This window comes from Anthonomus grandis, chromosome 4 (assembly GCF_022605725.1).
Source record: "Anthonomus grandis grandis chromosome 4, icAntGran1.3, whole genome shotgun sequence".
Classification (NCBI taxonomy): domain Eukaryota; kingdom Metazoa; phylum Arthropoda; class Insecta; order Coleoptera; family Curculionidae; genus Anthonomus; species Anthonomus grandis.
The window spans coordinates 621,709-640,294 of record NC_065549.1 but is presented as its reverse complement, the minus strand read 5'-3'; the positions used below and the strand labels follow the sequence as shown (position 1 = coordinate 640,294).

General features: G+C 30.0%; 1 protein-coding gene across 1 annotated transcript in view; it reads left to right on the top strand.

Annotated features, from left to right (window-relative positions):
• Positions 1–18,586, top strand: part of LOC126734913 (protein madd-4) — a 531,919-nt gene that overhangs the window by 470,635 nt on the left and 42,698 nt on the right. Inside the window, exons 11-15 of the mRNA XM_050438751.1 lie at positions 1,067–1,165; positions 1,468–1,639; positions 6,693–6,783; positions 15,691–15,711; positions 15,900–16,134. Coding sequence (XP_050294708.1) covers positions 1,067–1,165; positions 1,468–1,639; positions 6,693–6,783; positions 15,691–15,711; positions 15,900–16,134 — 618 coding nt within the window. The remainder of the gene's footprint in view (positions 1–1,066; positions 1,166–1,467; positions 1,640–6,692; positions 6,784–15,690; positions 15,712–15,899; positions 16,135–18,586) is intronic.

Below are 18,586 nucleotides of genomic sequence, written 5' to 3'. Positions count from 1 at the left end.
ACGTTGGCGAGAAACAAATAGTTTTTTTTTTTAACAATTGACCAATACACCCACAAAATACCATTTCACAAATACACAAGAATTTTTGAATAAATTCTTCAGAAATATGGTTTGTATAGATCGTAGATCGTCGTCGCATTGGTGCGTTCAAGATGTGGGCGTACCAAAGAATGCTAAGTGACCTGCATCACACATAGAAAAATGCTTTGGTTCTACAAGAAATACATGCGTCAGAACGTTTTTCCAGTATCGCATATTCTTGAATTTTTTACATTTTTTTATTCGAACGAAACAGAAGGCACGGTCAATGGAAGTCATGGTATAAAATGCGTGTTATCACCTTCAGTTATACATATACAGGGTGTTAGTGAATAAGTGTTACAAACTTCAGGGGGTGACTTTGCATGGAAAATTAATGACAGTTTGCTATATAAACGTATGTCCGCAAATGCTTAAAAATTGACGATTTGTTTATTGCTCTGAAACCGGTGGAGATATGCACATTTTGTCAAAAGCAATTAAGAATGTTCACCATTGGCGCGCATACTGGTAATGATCACAATTTTTTTTTTTTTTAAATGGTAAAATATTCTTTGTGACGTCATTTGATCCAAGTATTAAATATTTGGTACACGCGTTGTAAACGTAGCTACTGTTGGTAGCCTTAAGATGTTATGTGCGTTTTAATATTTTCAATTTCACTTGTTACATTTAGAAGCGTCGTTTCTTGTATTCTATTTCTCTAATTTCATATATTTATTTTATTTATTTAACTCCTCCTATCTAATTTCCATTAATTTACATTTTTGACTCTAATAAAGCCTCATTCTCTCACAAAACACAGAAAATTTCGAATTCTGGTCGGGTACCTCAAGCAGCTTGCCCCCACACAAAAGTGGCATAAGATTGACCCTAAAAAGTCCCTCCCTCCGCACCCCGTTTCACCCGAAAATCACGACTTAACCCGCGCTCGGTTATATCCATTCTAACTTTTACGAGTTCTCACCTAAGAACTAATTTCGGCAATCAGGCAGTGGAGGATGAGCGAGAAATTTTTATTTTATAGGTGGACGAATCGAAGTGCAATGGCGGCCGTAAACCGTGGTTTCAAGAGGCCTGCAATCGGATGGATTGTCCCACGTGGTTCACCAGCAAATGGTCCGGGGTAAGTCTTATCCATAAGGGCGGATATTAAGCGAAATCACCACCGCATTTATCTTTTGGGGGTTTTACCGATGTTCGGGGGGATTTGAGTTGCTGGTTTTATGGATGCGATTTTCATAGTGCTATCGCGAAAGTTTAATCGATCGACTGATTGGAATATAGAAGGAAGTAAATTGCACAAAAATCTTTTTTTCTCAGCATACAGGGTAGTTTTATAAAAACGCTGAAATTATTTGAAGAATGTGTTTTTTCGCAGTTTTTTTTTTTTGTTAATTTAGTTAAATAATGTTTTTTTTTTGCTAGTGTTCAGTATCTTGTGGCGAAGGCATTCAAACCAGAATGGTAGAATGTAAAGACACCTCGGGCGAGCACAGCGATCTCTGCGACGTAAAAATCAGACCGGAAACTACTCAAGCCTGCTCCACTGGTATCACTTGCCCTTTCAGGGTGGACACTAGCGAGGAACTCTTACCAGGTATACCCAACTTAAAAATTCAACAATTTTTAGTTTTGATCCTACCAATATTCAACTCAGTTGTTAGAAAAATGGCGCGTGCGAAATCCCAATGCTTTTGTTACAATAATTATAAACATTTCAAATTCGGGTTATATAAGGTTAAAATTATTTTTTTGTTCTTCTGGTATAATAAATTTAAATGAAATTATGTCAAATGTAGAAAAACTAGTCAAACATATTACATTGAAACCTGATACACAAGGTAGTGAAAATTTAATAATTATTCAGTAGAATACTAGGTCATTAATTTCAAATAGAAATTGCTTTTAAAATTTTTTTAATTCAAATGAAATGAATATGGCGTTAACCCTCCTTAGCCTGAAATTTAAAAATATCTACAGTTTAATTGTGCATGGTATTTTTAACTTATTTTAATTAATAAATTAATTAAATATTCTAGGCACTTGATGCATGGTTTTAATTAAAGTACCTGAAATTTGAAAAATTTACAGTTAAAGTGCCTGTCACTACAAATTAATTTTAACACCAACATTATTCATCAATTTATTAATTTATTATTTCAGACAATCGGTGCATAATCTTAACTAAAGTGCCTGAAATTTAAGAAATGCACAGTTTAATTGCCTGGTATTGTAAATAAATTTCAACCTAATTGTTATTCATAAATTAATTAATTTAATATTCCAGGCAGTTGCTGCATGATTTTAACTAAGGTGCTTAAAATTTTAAAAAAGCCAGAAGTTCAAGTACCTGATACTGTGAATTAATTTAAATTTAAACTTAACGATAACTTAAATAATCTGATATTTCAAGCAGTTGATGCATGGTTTTAATTAAAGTACCTGAAATTTTAAAAATTTACAGTTTAACTGCCTGTCACTACAAACTAATTTTAATACAAACATTAACCTTCAATTTATTAATTTATTATTTCAGACAGTTGATGCAAAATACTAATTAAAATGCCTGAAATTTAAAAAATGCACAGTTTAACTGCCTAGTACTCTAAATTAATTTCAACTTAATCATTATTTATAAATTAATTAATTTAATATTCCAGGCAGTTCCTGCATGATTTTAGTTAAGGTGCTTAAAATTTTAAAAAAATTAAAAGGTCAAATACTTGGTAATTTTAAACGTTAACCATAAATTAATTAATGCAATATTCTAAGCACTTAATGCATGGTTTTAATTAAGGTAGCTGAAATTTGAAAAATTTATGGTTTAACGGTCTATCACTACAAACTAATTTTAATACCAACATTAACCATCAATTTATTAATCTAATATTTCAGGCAGTTGATGCCTGATTTTAATTAAGATGCTTAAAATGTTAAAAATCCATATTTTAAGTACCTGGTATTGTAAATTATCTTAATACTTAATCATTAACCGTAATTAATTAATTTAATATTCCAGGTAGTTGCTGCATGATTTTAATTAAGGTGCTTAAAATTTTTTTAAATCCAGAAGTACAAGTAATTGATACTGTAAATTAATTTAAATTTAAACTTTAACCATAAATTAATTAATCTAATATTTTAGGCAGTTGATGCCTGGTTTTAATTAAAATGCCTGAAATTTTTAAAATTTTACAGTCTTACTGCCTGTTACTATAAAATAATTTAGACACAAACTTTAATCAATAATTATTTAACTTAATATTTCAGGCAATTAATAATTGATTTTAACGAAAATTCCTGAAATATTAAAACTTCACGTTTTAAGTGCCTGGTATTGAAAATTAATTTTAACTTAACCGTTAACTGTAAATTATTTAATTTAATATTCCAGACAGTTGATGCATGATTTAAATTAAAAGGCCTAAAATTTAACTAAAAAAATCCACAATTTACCTGCCTGGTACTGTAAACGAATTTTAACTTAATCATCAATAATAAATTAATTAATTAAATATTCCAAACAGTTAATGCATGATCTTAATTAAAGTGTTTAAAATTTTAAAAATCCATAGTCTAACTGCCTGCTTATGTAAACTAATTACAACTTAGTTATTAACCAGAAGTTAATTAATTTATGATTTCAGGCAGTTAATGCAAGATTTGAATTAAAATGTCTAAGATTTAAAAAAAATTTATAGTTTAACTGTCTGCTATTGTAAAATAATTTTAAATTAATCATTACCGATAAATTAATTAATTAAATATTCCAGACAGCTTATGGATGGTTTTACCGACAGTGCCTGGAATTTTTAAAATCCATATTTTAAGTGCCTGGTATTGTAAATTATCTTAATATTTAATCATTAACCGTAAATTAATTAATTTAATATTCCAAGTAGGTGCTGTATGATTTTAATTAGGGTGCTTAAAATTTTTTTAAATTTAGTTAAAGTACCTGGTAATTTTAAACGTTAACCAAAAATTAATTAACGCAATATTCCAGGCAGTTAATGCATGGTTTTAATTAAAGTACCCGAAATTTGAAAAATTTACAGTTTAACTGTCTGTCACTACAAACTAATTTTAATACAAACATTAACCTTCAATTTATTAATTTAATATTCCAGGCAGTTGATGCATGATTTTAATCAAGGTGCTTAAAATTTAAAAAAAATCCAGAAGTTCAAGTACCTGATACCGTAAATTAATTGATCTAATATTTTAGGTAGTTGATGCCTGGTTTTAATTAAAATTACTAAAAAAATTTTTAACATTTTACAGTCTTACTGCCTGTTACTATAAAATAATTTTGACACAAACCTTAATCTCCAGGCAGTTAATGGATCTACATTTTAAGTGCCTTGTATTGTTAATTAATTTTAACTTAATCATAACCATAAATTAATTAATTTAATCTTCCAGGCAGTTGATGCATAATATTAATTAAAGTTCCTAAAATTTAAAAAAAGCACAGTTTAACTCTCTGATACTGTAAATTAATTTCAACTTATTCGTTTGTCATAAATTAATTAATCTAATATTTCAGGCAGTTGATGCCTGGATTTAATTCAAATGCTTAAAATTTTAAAAATCCATATTTTAAGTGCCTGGTATTGTAAATTATCTTAATATTTAATCATTAACCGTAAATTAATTAATTTAAAATTCCAGGCAGTTGCTGCATGATTTTAATTAAGGTGCTTAAAATTTTAAAAAATCCAGATGTTTAAGTGCCTAGTACTGTAAATTAATTTAAATTTAAACGTTAACGATAAATTAATTAATCTAATATTTTAGGCAGTTGATGCCTGGTTTTAATTAAAATGCCTGAAATTTTTAAAATTTTACAGTCTTGCTGCCTGTTACTATAAAATAATTTAGACACAAACTTTAATCAATAATTAATTAACTTAATATTTCAGGCAATTAATAATTGATTTTAACGAAAATTTCTAAAATATTAAAACTTTACGTTTTAAGTGCCTGGTACTGAAAATTAATTTTAACTTAACCGTTAACTGTAAATTATTTAATTTAATATTTCAGACAGTTGATGCATGATTTAAATTAAAAGGCCTAAAATTTAACTAAAAAAATCCACATTTTAATTGCCTGGTACTGTAAACGAATTTTAACTTAATCATCAACAATAAATTAATAATTTGATATTCCAAACAGTTAAAGCATGGTTTTAATTAAAGTGTTTAAAAATCCATAGTCTAACTGCCTGCTACTGTAAACTAATTTTAAATTAATCATTAACGATAAATTAATTAATTATTTAATTATTTATTAGGAAGCTTATAAATGGTTTTAACGAAAGTGCCTGAAATTTGAAAAATCCATATAATAGTCTAATTGCCTATTACTGTAAATCAATTTTAACTTAAGCGTTAATCATAAATTAATTAATTGAATATACCAGTTAGTTAATAAATAATTTTAATTAAAGTGCCTCAAATATGAAGAATACACCATTTAACTTTATGGTCCTGTAAACTAATTTTAACCTGCTCGTTAATTATACTTTAATTAATTAATTATTCCAGGCAATTAATACTTGATTTTAAATAAAATGCCTGAAATTTAAAAAAATCGATAGTCGAACTGCCTTTTATTATTAAATTAATTTTGACACGTTAAACATAAATTAATTATTTTCATATTTCAGGCAGTTGATGGATGATTTCATAAAAAATTTTAAAATTTTAATAAAACAGAGTTTAACTGCCTGCTATTGTAAACTAATTTTGACTTAATCGTTAAGCAAAAATTATATAATTAAATATTTCAACTTTAAGTTTAAACATAATAATAATAAAAATACCTAAAATTTAAAAAATGCACAGTTAAACTATCTGTTATTGTTAACTAATTTTTGATTAAACGGTAGCCTAAATTAATGATAGAAAGTTTACGATGAAAGATTTAAAGCATTAGTCAAAAGTCTGGAACAACCACTATGCAATCGGAGGGAATATTTAGCAGCAAAATTCTTGATTAAGTTACAATTGTCAAAAAAACAATTAATATTTAAAATATACTTATGATATATAAAAATTTGGATTTTCTCTCTCTAATTGCACTAATGGATAATGAACAAGTTATACGAACCTTTTACTGAATCCTAATACACTTTACAATATACCATCGTTTAATAATAAATTTCCAATCATAATATAAAAAACACTATGTGTTTACTATTAAATAACCCTTCTTTTAATATGAAGTTTTAATACTTAGGTAAAGGGACATGTAAAGTAGATAAAATGGTAAATGCTTCTGATTCTTTAAAAATTTTATTAATTGAGAATCTCATATTATTAGACAGTTTAATTAAAATTAAAAAATATTTTATATGATAAGATGTTTAGGAAATATTGGGCAATTCTCACACACCCAAAATTTAATTAAATTTACAAAAATATACCATCGAAATAGTGGTATAAGAATCGTAGTTAAAATAGAGCAAATATATCACTGCATTTATATAGAAAAATTATAGATAGAACAAATTGGTCTAGATAAATAGATTAAGTAAAGTTATATGTGTTTTTTCTGCTCATTGTCTTATCTTACTTTTTTTTTAAATCTTATTGGGATCTTCTGTGGTATCAATACTTAAATTCCTAATTTTCTTTTTTTAGGTTTGTATCAAACTCCTCTGGAACAAACGTTTCCGGCCCCACCGATGCCCGAGAGACTAGTGGGAGGACACGTGGTACCATCCGAGAGCACGTGAGTCCCTTTTTAAAAGAATTTATAAATTTGTGCATCATCATTTATATATGTGTGTGGATCACTTACGCTTTTGTGTATTTGTGTTGTGTGTTTAGACGAGTCGAATTGTGCTTTGGAAATTAAGATTGATTAAGCACAGATTGTGGTTTATTTAAAATCACGAGTTGGTGGAAAGTAATAATGGGGCAAATTAACAATTACGATAAATGAATGTTATATATTTTATTTGCAATTGCTTGCAATTTGCTTCATTGCAAAATTATTGTATTAATATAGTAAATTCTCTAAGGACCTTTTTGATCAAGATACTCATTAGCTTCCCTATGAAACTAAATTCAATATATATACGAGCTATTTAAATTTTTATGAAGCCTTAAATATTACTAATAATGACTAATTTGTAGTTAGTAGATATGAATTACAATGTTTGCCTAATCAATTTTAGCTTCTGATAAAATTTTTAACATCCTTGGATAAATACCGAATTTAACTGTTTTTCTTATAATTTTTCTTTTGTATAAATGAGTATTTCATCATTATACCCCGAAAACCTCTACTGTACTTATACAGCAGACGAAACGAACATTAATGTTCATCATTTGACGCCATGCCACCACCACCACCACTCCTTACTTAGTTAGTAAAACACGAACTAAACATTGTCCCATCTGTCTTCGTTGTCTTTTCAGCGATTACACGGCGTACTTTGCCTGTGGTTGGGTGTACGTGAGGTACATTATAAAAACACTCTTTTTTTTCTTACATAATTTTCCTTGTTTTGTTGGATTTTTTTTCCTTCTTTCACACCTATTTACTATAAATTCTTTGCACTGTAATGATTTTTGTGTATATACGTTTTTGTTTATGGACGTTGTCAGTGGTGGAAGTTTGAATATGTATATATGCAGATATTTGTGAAAAATAGAGACATTTGTTGGTATAGTTCGGATTTAAAGGCATTGAAAAAGTGTTTTTTTTTTTGTTTTTTAATTTGAAGGATTTGCAAAGAAAAGATTTAAATATTTTTTTTTATGACACAGTCTTAATTTAATGTTAGTACTCAGAAGACCTTTGCTAAATAGATCCCAAGCAGCGCATCATAGATTATTAACGTTAAATATATATTTATTCTATTAATATATTTTAATGGCAAGTAAAAAATACTTCTACTCCGGAAAAATGCCCGTATTTTGTACAATAGGGTACACGCTTAACAAATACTTTGTGAAAAACTAACAAAATATTCAGTAATAACAATTAATTAGTGTCATTTGTTTAACCAATATAATACATGCAAAAGTTGTCAACGAATTCCGCACCCTTCTTGAACTGCTGCGGGCATTAATTTAGCGATAAAATTATGTACAATTAGTGCACTTTGAGATGCTCCATTATTTAAACTATTGATCGCTCGATCAACATTGAAAGTTCAAAATGCACAGAATTTAAACGACTATAAAAAATCTATCTTAAGTAATTACGATATATATCATCACTTTGTGAAAATCAACTTATTTATTAAACTGTAAAATATACGTATATCATATACTATTATTTTTATAAAAGGGAGAAAATTTTGCCATTTAAAAAAATTGACACGGGATTGACATATTTAGTTTTTAAACTCGATTACTGCACTTCAAATATTTGATGAAATTTTTCTGAAAATTTAGTGTTTTTCATCCATATTATCCAATCTAATAACGCTGCTTTTATACTAAATATATCAAAATTCAATAAACAGTGTTAATAAATTAAATATTGCATATATATTTTCTGTAAACAAATTCTTTTGAAAAATCACTGTTTTTTGTCTAAAATTTTCAATCTAATAGCACCGTTTTTGTATTAAATATTTATTAATATACTTATATTAAATTTAAATGAATAAATTGTGTTATTATAATGAATATTAAAGACAAAACCGGCTATTATTCATGAGCAATAATTTGGAAAACAATGATTTTTGAAGACAATTTCTTACTGAAAAGTTGTGTGGGGTGGGTGGGGGGGTAAGGGTAAGATTAATAAGAAACAATTTTTTTTGCCGAAAATAAGTGCCTGAGAGAAAATTGCTTTTTAAGAAAATTATAGGGGATAAGGAAATCTGTAAGAATATACGTATATTATTTATGCGATATTTATAGTTAAAGTTTAACCAAAAACGTACTTCAGTACGTGTAAACTAAAAATCAACGCTTATTTAACTATTGTGTGTTGCTTGGGTCGGGGGTACCTCAAGATTCAGTGTGAGGGCTAATATTATTTTTTCTGTATATAAATGACTTCACAAAGTGGTTTTGTTTATTGGTGATACCACTATATTTTGGGGTGCTTCAAACACGTTTGTGTGTTTAATGTAAATAGACCTTTATTATATGGTCTAAGTTTAGCAGCCAGGGCATGATGCAAGTGAAACATCCCCTTGGTAAAATAAAGAAAACTGCAAGTTCCTTGGTATTACTATTGATATTTGCCTTTGATTTAAAATTCATTTCTTAAATTTTACATAAAAATTATCCTCTGGATGTTTTATAGTAAGAATGGCAAGTTATGAGCTCGGAGGAGTGTTTGCACGTTCAGGAAAATTTTCTCTTAATGAGTCTCATCTTAAAAACCATTAAATTGTTAAAAGTTGCGTTTAATGTATAAGATGCTCAAAATGAACTTCATTTACTTGTTGGCAAAGCCCAAGACGATAATAAAATTCGTTTCTGACATTTTCTAACACTTCTGGAGATATTTGTCGGATTTCTCGCCTAATACGTTCTTTGAGTTCGTCTAGGTTTCCTGGTTTGCTCATATAAATTTGACTTTTCAAATGTCCCCAGAAAAAAATCAAGTGGGGTGAGATCGGGAGAACGTGCCGGCCACTCGATTACACCCCTTCTACCAATCCATCTGTTTGGAAAATTGTCATCTAAATACTGGCGTACATTACGGGCATAATGTGGGGGAGCACCATCTTGTTGCATCCAGATGCTTTCATCATACAAATCTGGATCGATCGTAAGACTGGTTCATGTTCAAGAAATTCGAGATATCTTTCCCCAGTTAAAGTATCATTGAAGATAATGGGCCCTATAACTTGCCTGTCAATTATGCCAGCCCAAACATTAGTTTTCTGGGGATATTGTGTATTAGTTTCCCTTACCCAGTGTGGGTTCTCGTCAAACCAGTAGTGACAGTTCTGCTTATTAACATGGCCATTTAGGGTGAATGTAGCCTCATCAGAAAAAAGGATCCACTCCGAAGATATGCGATTTTTGTTAATGGCGTTCATCATTAATTCAGAGAACTCAACTCTGCGATCTGGATCATCTTCCAATAACTCTTGAACGGGTTGCATTTTATAAGGTCGTTTATTTGCACTTTTTAAAATTTTTAGCACAGATTTATGATGAATAGAGTTTTCGCGAGCTACTCTTCTGGCTGCAGTTACCGGATTTTCTTTCATCGCTAACAATACATTTACAGTGAAATTCCTCTTAGTGGACAGCTCTCAATACTGGACATGTCCTATTAATGGACAGTATTTTTTGTCACGAGATTTTAAAGAACAATTTCCTATAAAATAAATTCTCATTAGCAGACGCTCTGTCGGACGGACTCTGTCGGAAAGACAAAAAATTTTAACCCCAAAACGCGCAAAATTTCCCAACAACAGACACGGATCTCCGAAAGCGGACAAAAATGACCGTTACGTTACTCCAGGAAAAAAATCAAGCCACTTTAGTATCCACGTATGTATTGTTTTAGTACCGTCTTGTAATTGAAGCAGGTGACATGGCGCCCGTTAGAAACTTTTTAACGCTGAGGCAAAAAATGGAGGTTGTAAATATTGCAGAACAGGAAAGAACAGTTTAAATGTCCGTAAACTGGGAGAAAGGTATGGGTGTAGGATTTTAATTTTTGTATTTTGTGATCACAATGTACATATTATTCTAGGTTTAAAATAAGTAAAAGTCAAGCGGAGGAGATTGTAAAAAATAGAGAAATTATTCGAAGACAATGGCAATCGGGAGAAAATTTAGATCAGAAATCAGCAAAATTGAAAGCTGAAGCTGCCCAAATAGACCGAGTTTGTTTTGAGTGGTTTGCCCGCGCAAGAAATCAAAAAATTCCCATCTCAGGACCCCTAATAAAAACGAAGGCCAAAGAAGTAGCAATTGAATTGGGGCATCGCAATTTCAGCGCATCTGATGGTTGGCTGAATAAGTGGAGAAGAAGGCATAATATAAGCTTTAAGTGCATGTCAGGGGAGTCGGCAGATGTAAAGCAAGAAGATGTGAATCAGTTCTTAGAGAGGCTACCAGGAATGTTGCTAGGATATAGGGCAGAGGACATTTATAACGCAGATGATAGCGGTTTATTTTTTAGAGCTTTGCCAGATAAAACTTTAATGTTTAAAGGTGAGAAGTGCACAGAGGGCAAAATGTCAAAAGAACGATTAACAATAATATATTTTATTAAGAACGCTTGGAATAAGGTTACCCCACGCACTATACAAAATTGTTTTGTTAAAGCTGGTTTCCAAAAATTATCTCAAGGGGATTTTTGTGCAGAAGACTACGATCCAGAAAATGACTTACCTTTGGCAACTTTAGCGGAATTCTGGAAAAACTATCAAGAAGTTGGCCAAATTTCTAAGGCAGTAGATAATGACTTTATTATATTGGACCAAGAACTTCATACGGAGGAAACATTTGAAGGAGGTCTAGAAACCATTGCTGATGAGGTACAAAATACAATTTTGCTGGAAAGTGATAGTTAAGAAAAGGAAGAAGAGGAAGAAAGGGAAGAAGCCTTCAGTACTGTGAATTCTTATGCCGATGCATTAAAATGTGTTGATGATCTAAAAAAATTTACAAAACATGATTTTGTCGCTTTTGAACACCTTGAAAATATCGAATCGCATTTTGAAACCTGCCTTTTTCAGGAAAAAATTAAAAAGAAGAAGCAGGCAAAAATATCTGACTTTTTTAAGGTATAAGATCTGAAATTTGCAACAAATTTTTAAGGATTGTAAATTTCAGTTTTTTTTCTGGTATTTAAGGTAGCAATGTACCTATGTTTGTTTATACTTGTAATTTTCATCAATACATGTTAGTTAATAAAAATTATGTACATACATTTACATATTTGGGTTTTCTTATTAGCGGACACTTCCTATTAGCGGACAATAAACTTGGTACCGTCAATGTCCGCTAATGGGAGATTTCACTGTAATTGGGTGTTTTCATCGATTTTAGAAGACCTTTGTCTTGAAACATCCCTCACGTGCCCAACTTCTCGAAATTTGCTTTCGATTTTACTAACCGTATCTTGATTAATAGGTGGCAAATCTGGATATTTCTGCCTGAATAAGTGGACAACCTCTAGCTGAGTACGACTTCTGTCCCCATAACCAATCATCATTAAGATTGTGGGATTCGGATAAATAAGGCTTTTTTTCAATATAAGTTAATTTATTTAACAACTGGTTAAAATTCACTTTAACAGTGACACTACAACAATGTCAGAAAATGTCTCGATACCAATAAAATAAACAAACACGCCAAAAATTTACCAACACAAAATATTTCGAGACTTTTAATAACTTAATGGTTTTTATTTTTTTTTTTTCTTATTTCTCCTTCAAATAATCACAAAAGTAAATAGGGCAATTTAATCAAGAAAAAAGGCTCTTTTCAATGAGAGTTTAAAAAAAGTGGCTTTCCATTTGAAAAAAAAAAAGTTGAGGTTAATTTGGACCTGTAGGTGAAAAAATACAAAAACTATTTTGAAATATGAAAAAAAATAAACAAACACCGACGGGTCTCAGGAAATTTGCGAGATAAAATTTGATTAGTTTTAACTGAATTTATTCCAGTTAAAGTCACCACACTGTATAAGCAACAAGGGGTTAACAAACATAATATTTGTGAATTAAAAAAAAAGTTATAAATTTATGTTCTACTGGGTTAAGACATTCTTGTAAGCATCTTTTCATATTTAAAAAAACCTAACCCTATTTTTCCTTTTTATCTTGGAAATAGTTACTTCTATTTATAAATATCCTAAACCTTCCTCTAACACTGGTCATATGACTCGTCAGGTCCTCACATCCTCCTTTACCAGAAACTCACTCATATACCTGAGAAAAAAAATTTACAATCGTGTTCCTCTACGTATTGGATGAACAATGGAATATTAAAAAGTTCAAAAGCATTTCCAAGTCCTTTGGTTTCCGATAATTCTAGGACAGGCTTCAGAACATAATCACTATGTAACTTATTTATGTACTTTAAGTTTATTTAAAGATATGTAATATGAAAAACAAGGATATTTCATTGGCATTTACTTAACACACTTTGATCTTTGGGAACATTCAGTGATCTATCATATGTAAGATGATTCATGTTTTTGATAACATAACATTTTTGTAGATAACCTTAAATTTTTATTTTCTTACAAAGAATTCGGGCTTTCAAGTTCTCCAGGAATTCTAGTTTATAGTTCAGTCAGCTTTAGTACAATTATGCTAATAATCATTCATTAGTTTGAAATTTGGTGCACTAATGGCTGGAATTCATTAATGAATCGGTCGTGTTTGACAGTGAATTATGATTTCTTCTCAAGATCATAGTAAATACTGTGCATCTTATCTGCAGAAATATTTTTCTTTGAGAAGTGAGGACCTTTTGCAATAAAACCCTTTATTTTCAATTAACCTGCAAAGGTTTTTATGTTTTTCCTCGAAAACCTTACATAGTACGAAAAAAAGGCAAGGAATCAAATTTGCACTTAACTAAAGGAGAAATATTTTGTATTTTTTAGAAACGCAGTGGCGTACAACACCCTGTATTTTAAAAACAAAGCGTTTTTCCATTTCTAGAAATTGGCGAAGACTGCTGCTACTTTTTTACCCTCAGATATGACTAAGTGACCCAAATCACTAAAAATTCACATTTTTATGGATTTAGTTGAAGATTGGCCTCTAGTAGTCGACAAAACATTTCTTTTAGATTTTCCAGATGCTCAAGTCAATCAGTCTTTGGCAAAGTTGCAGGGGCAGAGTGGATTCCAAAGGTCATAACTCTTCACTAGGGTACGATAAAAAGTGTAATAGTCTTGCTTTCCTAGCAGCTAGTTACAGCTTGTCAAATGTGGTATATGGGTTCTTTTGACAAGTGGAGTTCACCTTTTGAAAATCTGTGCAAAAACGGTACTTCCCATCTTCATTATAGATATATCACTGACTGTTTGAAATTTCAATCATGTCATCTTTTAGCATTTGTTGCTCTTCAGTGCTCACTAATTCCTGCATTCGCAGATTTTACGGTCGGTATCTTTATAAGGGTTGAAAAACAATTGCGAGCGATAGAGAGGTCCGAGAATAATATCCAATGCGATTGACAAAGACACAGCATTACAGCTGTATTCTACTAGTTTATCGAGTGCGCATGCTCTGTGTATAAGTTACAGAAAGAGAGCGATAGTAGTACATACTAGTAGTAGGAGCATCATCATAGTGAATTAACCTCATTTTGAAGAAAAAAACGTGCTAAAAAATGGTTAAAAAGTGTTTTTTGTGTGGCTCATGTGACAATGTACTACATTTTAACGAAGAAACTTTAAAAAACTGTTCGTTGAAATTAGCTTTTCGTAAAATAAAAATTTTTAAATACAATGACGTTGAGATAACCAACGCGTCCCTAGATTTTGTTGGTTATCACGCCACGTGTTACAAAAAAGTGACTGTATTGAGCAATAAATATAAAAATGAATTCGATCAATTTGCTGCAGAGAATATAGTAAATATAAATAAATAATCAAGAAAGATAAAACAGACCTGGACAGTATTATTGAAACTATTAGAAATACAATGAATCTAGATAAAAATCATTTATTTAACATTTCTACGGGTAAAGCAGCGTCTGAAGAAGTTGATGATTTTTTACTGCAGGTCAAGGCGGCTGGAAGTCAACAAAAGCTGAGCTTCATTGATAAGTGTTCAACAATTCCTGGAAGGTTCGAAAAACCTTTCGAAAGTGGATGCATATTTCACAAGTTACGTACTTTCGATTAGTACGCAATTTAATGCGTAACAGAATGAGTGCAATGTTGAAAAAAAAATTAATTTATAATCATTAATAATTAATATTTTGCACAAGATTTCTCAGGCAACCTGTGCGGAATATATTTTAAAATATACTACATTTTATGAAAACATATGTTTCATCCCGTAACATTATGGGTGAAGGTCGTAATATGGTGGGATCTTAGACTATAACGCCTATTGTAAACACATTTATTTCTGAATACACTATAATTTTGGACACCTTGTATATTATATAAAAAAAAAACTTTCTTTAATGCTTAACATTAATTTTTTCACATTTACATCTTAAGTATCTATATAATCTAGTATCTAACTGTTTCTATTGTTTACAATAGACCCATTACCTAAAAATCCGAACTCTACACAGTTTTCCACCACTGGTAACAACAACAAAAAAAAAACTCGTTTAAACCAAAGCGAAAATTTCTGCTTATTTCGTCCCATTCGGACGAATTAAGTCTAATGGGATTGACCCCTTATATTATTGATTGAGCCGAAAAAATACGATTTAGCACTTTTGAAATTTTGCTCTCTCTCTATCTTTGCTATTTCAACAAAGAATTTTTGACTAAAGCGTAATTGGACCTTTCAACGTTATTTACAGCGGAAATTTTCGTTTTCTCTTTTTTTAATTCCGAGAGAGCACCCAGTTTCCGAGGCATCCACACCAACCAGTTGCTTTATAATAATACTATAATGCTGGATTTGACCCTGCACCTCATTTTTTGTTTTTTTTTTATATAATTAAATTATTATTGTTAAAAAAATTAATTCCAAATTTTCGTTTTGTTTTTTTGCAGCACCACCAGTGGCGTACAAAAGTAGGTTTAAATTAGATACAATATCTTTAATAAACATTTTATACATTAACGTGGGCAAAGAGTTCTTAAATAAACATATTGTATCTTTCGCCCCCTTATCTACACAATGTTATGTTATGCAATTGCGTTATTTTTATTAATTTTTCTTTTTTTAATTGAAGCACCCAAACTGATTTGTTTATTTGTAGATTTATCGCGGAGGAGTGGAATCCGTGCAGCGTAACCTGCGGGGAGGGTATTCGCAGGCGGGAAGTTCATTGTAAAATATTCCTGGAGTTTTCCAGAACAGTTGCTAAGCTGCCGGATAAGCAGTGTTCTGGAATAAAACCTGTAGAGGTCGAGAAGTGTTATAGGGAACCTTGTACGGAACCCGTTGAAATGGAAAAGATTGATGATATTGGAGACGATCCCTCCAATGTACAGGTACGATAAGTTTTAATGTTTTGTAGTGAAGGTTGCACTTCATTTAGATTTTTTAAACATAGAGGTGAAATTAAAGCATCCCAACTCAAACATTCACTAGTCATGGTTTGGTAGTATCAATTTTGTGTCTCTATAGTTTGCTCTATTTTTAATCTAGTTTGTTTCTGTATTTTTAATAGAGAAAAATTATAATTTTTGCCATTTATATCAATACTCTTTATACCCTTTGAAGTTCCTTAGTTTGATTTTTATTTATAATGCGTTTTATATTTTTCCAAAATATGTCAGATCTATTTAAGGTCCTATCAAACTATTTCTGATTTGAAATATACATATAATAAACGGCTGTTCAACTAAGTCATTGTACTTGTTACTGATGTTTTAAATTTTTTGGTAAAGTTCATGTATATCCAAGAATTTTTCTTACTTTTTATCTTTAATATTTTTTGTTTTTATACAAAGTTAAATATGACGTTGTAGGCAAGTCATAAAATTTTCAGTAGATTTGTCGAGATTTTTGAGCACTTGTGAGTGGAGGTCGATAAATTGTACAAGCATTCCTGAAAATTGTACAATAACGCTTTATAAATGTAAAAAAGAACTGATTGGAAGAAGTAGAAAAGTAAAACTAATCCAAGGCTATTAGAAACACTTGAAAGAAAATAATAAAAAATTTCTTTCTTCCAGTAATTGACGGTCAAAACTTGTACAGGATTTTATGCGATAACCCTGAATGTAATTTATATATTCCAAGGCATTATTTTGGAATACAAAAATATTCCTGTCAGAACTGTCTGGAAGAGGCCGTACAATAAATTATGTTGCCCTGGAAAAAAAACTATTTATTTAGGAATTAAAAACAAAGATTTGTACAAAAAACCCCTAGAAATAATTGTACAATCACTATATGTACTGGTTTTATTTTTCTAAGGCAACATGTGAGAATGCAAAAATACTATTTAAAAAATTGAGTTTTAGTTACCTGAAATAAATTATTGACTTTGATAACCCGAAATCTAATTTTGGTATTATCCAGAATCATTGAATGCAAACACATTTGAATCTAAAAAACAATTGTTTTTCCAGGAATTGAAGGAAAAAATGTACGAAAACGATATTTACTAGTTTTAGAAATCTAAGGCAAAAATTGGGGAATGCAAAATTACTAGTGACAAACATCGACAAATGACGAAATTTGTGTTGAATCTGATTTTACACAAAAAAATCTAGAAATAATTCAATGTTATATAATACAAAGATGCTATTGTCAGATGTACTTAAAAGAAACAGAGAACTTGGGTTTCAACTGCCTGGAAGAAATAATTCAATCCAAAAAAAAAACAATCTTTTTCCAGGAATTAAAAGCAAAAAAATTGTATGAAAATCTAGAGGTAATTGTACAATACTAGCTCTATTAATTTAAGTCAATGTTATATAATGCAAAAACGGTATTGAAAGATATACCTAAAAGAAATGGAGAACTTGGGTATCAACTGCCTGGAAGAAATTATTGAATTCATTAAGTTAGAGTTTTTGAGATTTTGTTGTTATCCAGAGCCATAAAATACAGACGCATTCTATCCTAAAAAATATAAACAAAATCAATAGTTTTCCCAGGAATTGACAGTATAGAATTATACAAATAATTCTAGCAACATTTGTACAATAACGATATACACAAGTTTTAATAATCTAAGACAACAATTTGGAAATGCAAAAATATTTCTGTCAAAACTGTCTAGAAGAAGTAGTACAAGGGGTAAGGTTGCCTGGAAAAAAACTATTTAATTATCAATAAAATACAAAAAATTGTACAAAAAAACCCTAAATAGAATTGTACAATAACGATATTTACTAACTTTAATATTCTAAGGCAAAAATTGAGAAATGTAAAATTACTAATGACAAACATACTTAGAAGAAATCGAAAATCTGTGTTTCAACTGCCTGGAAGAAATTATTCAATTCAAAAAAAAAATTTTTTTTCAAAAATGAAGGGCAAAAAAATTGTCCGAAAATCTAGAAGCAATTGTACAATACTAGCTCTATTAATTTGAGCCATATACAAATAATAATGGCTATAATACAAAAACGGTATTGAAGATGTACCTAAAAGAAATGGAGAACTTGGGGTTAAACTGCCTTAAAAATATTATTCAATCCAAAAAAAAATAATCTTTTTCAGGAATTAAACGCAAAAAAATTGTACAAAAATCTAGAAATCATTGTACAATACTTGCTTTATTAATGTATTGCAATGTAACGCGAAAATGGTATTGAAAGATACACCTAAAAGAAATGGAGAAGTTGGGTTTCAACTGCCTGGAAGAAATTATTGAATTCATTAAGTTAGAGTCTGATTTAAGTGTTATCCAGAGCCATGAAATACAGACGCATTCTATCCAAAAAAATATAAACCAAATAAATAGTTTTTCCAGGAGTTGACTGAGCA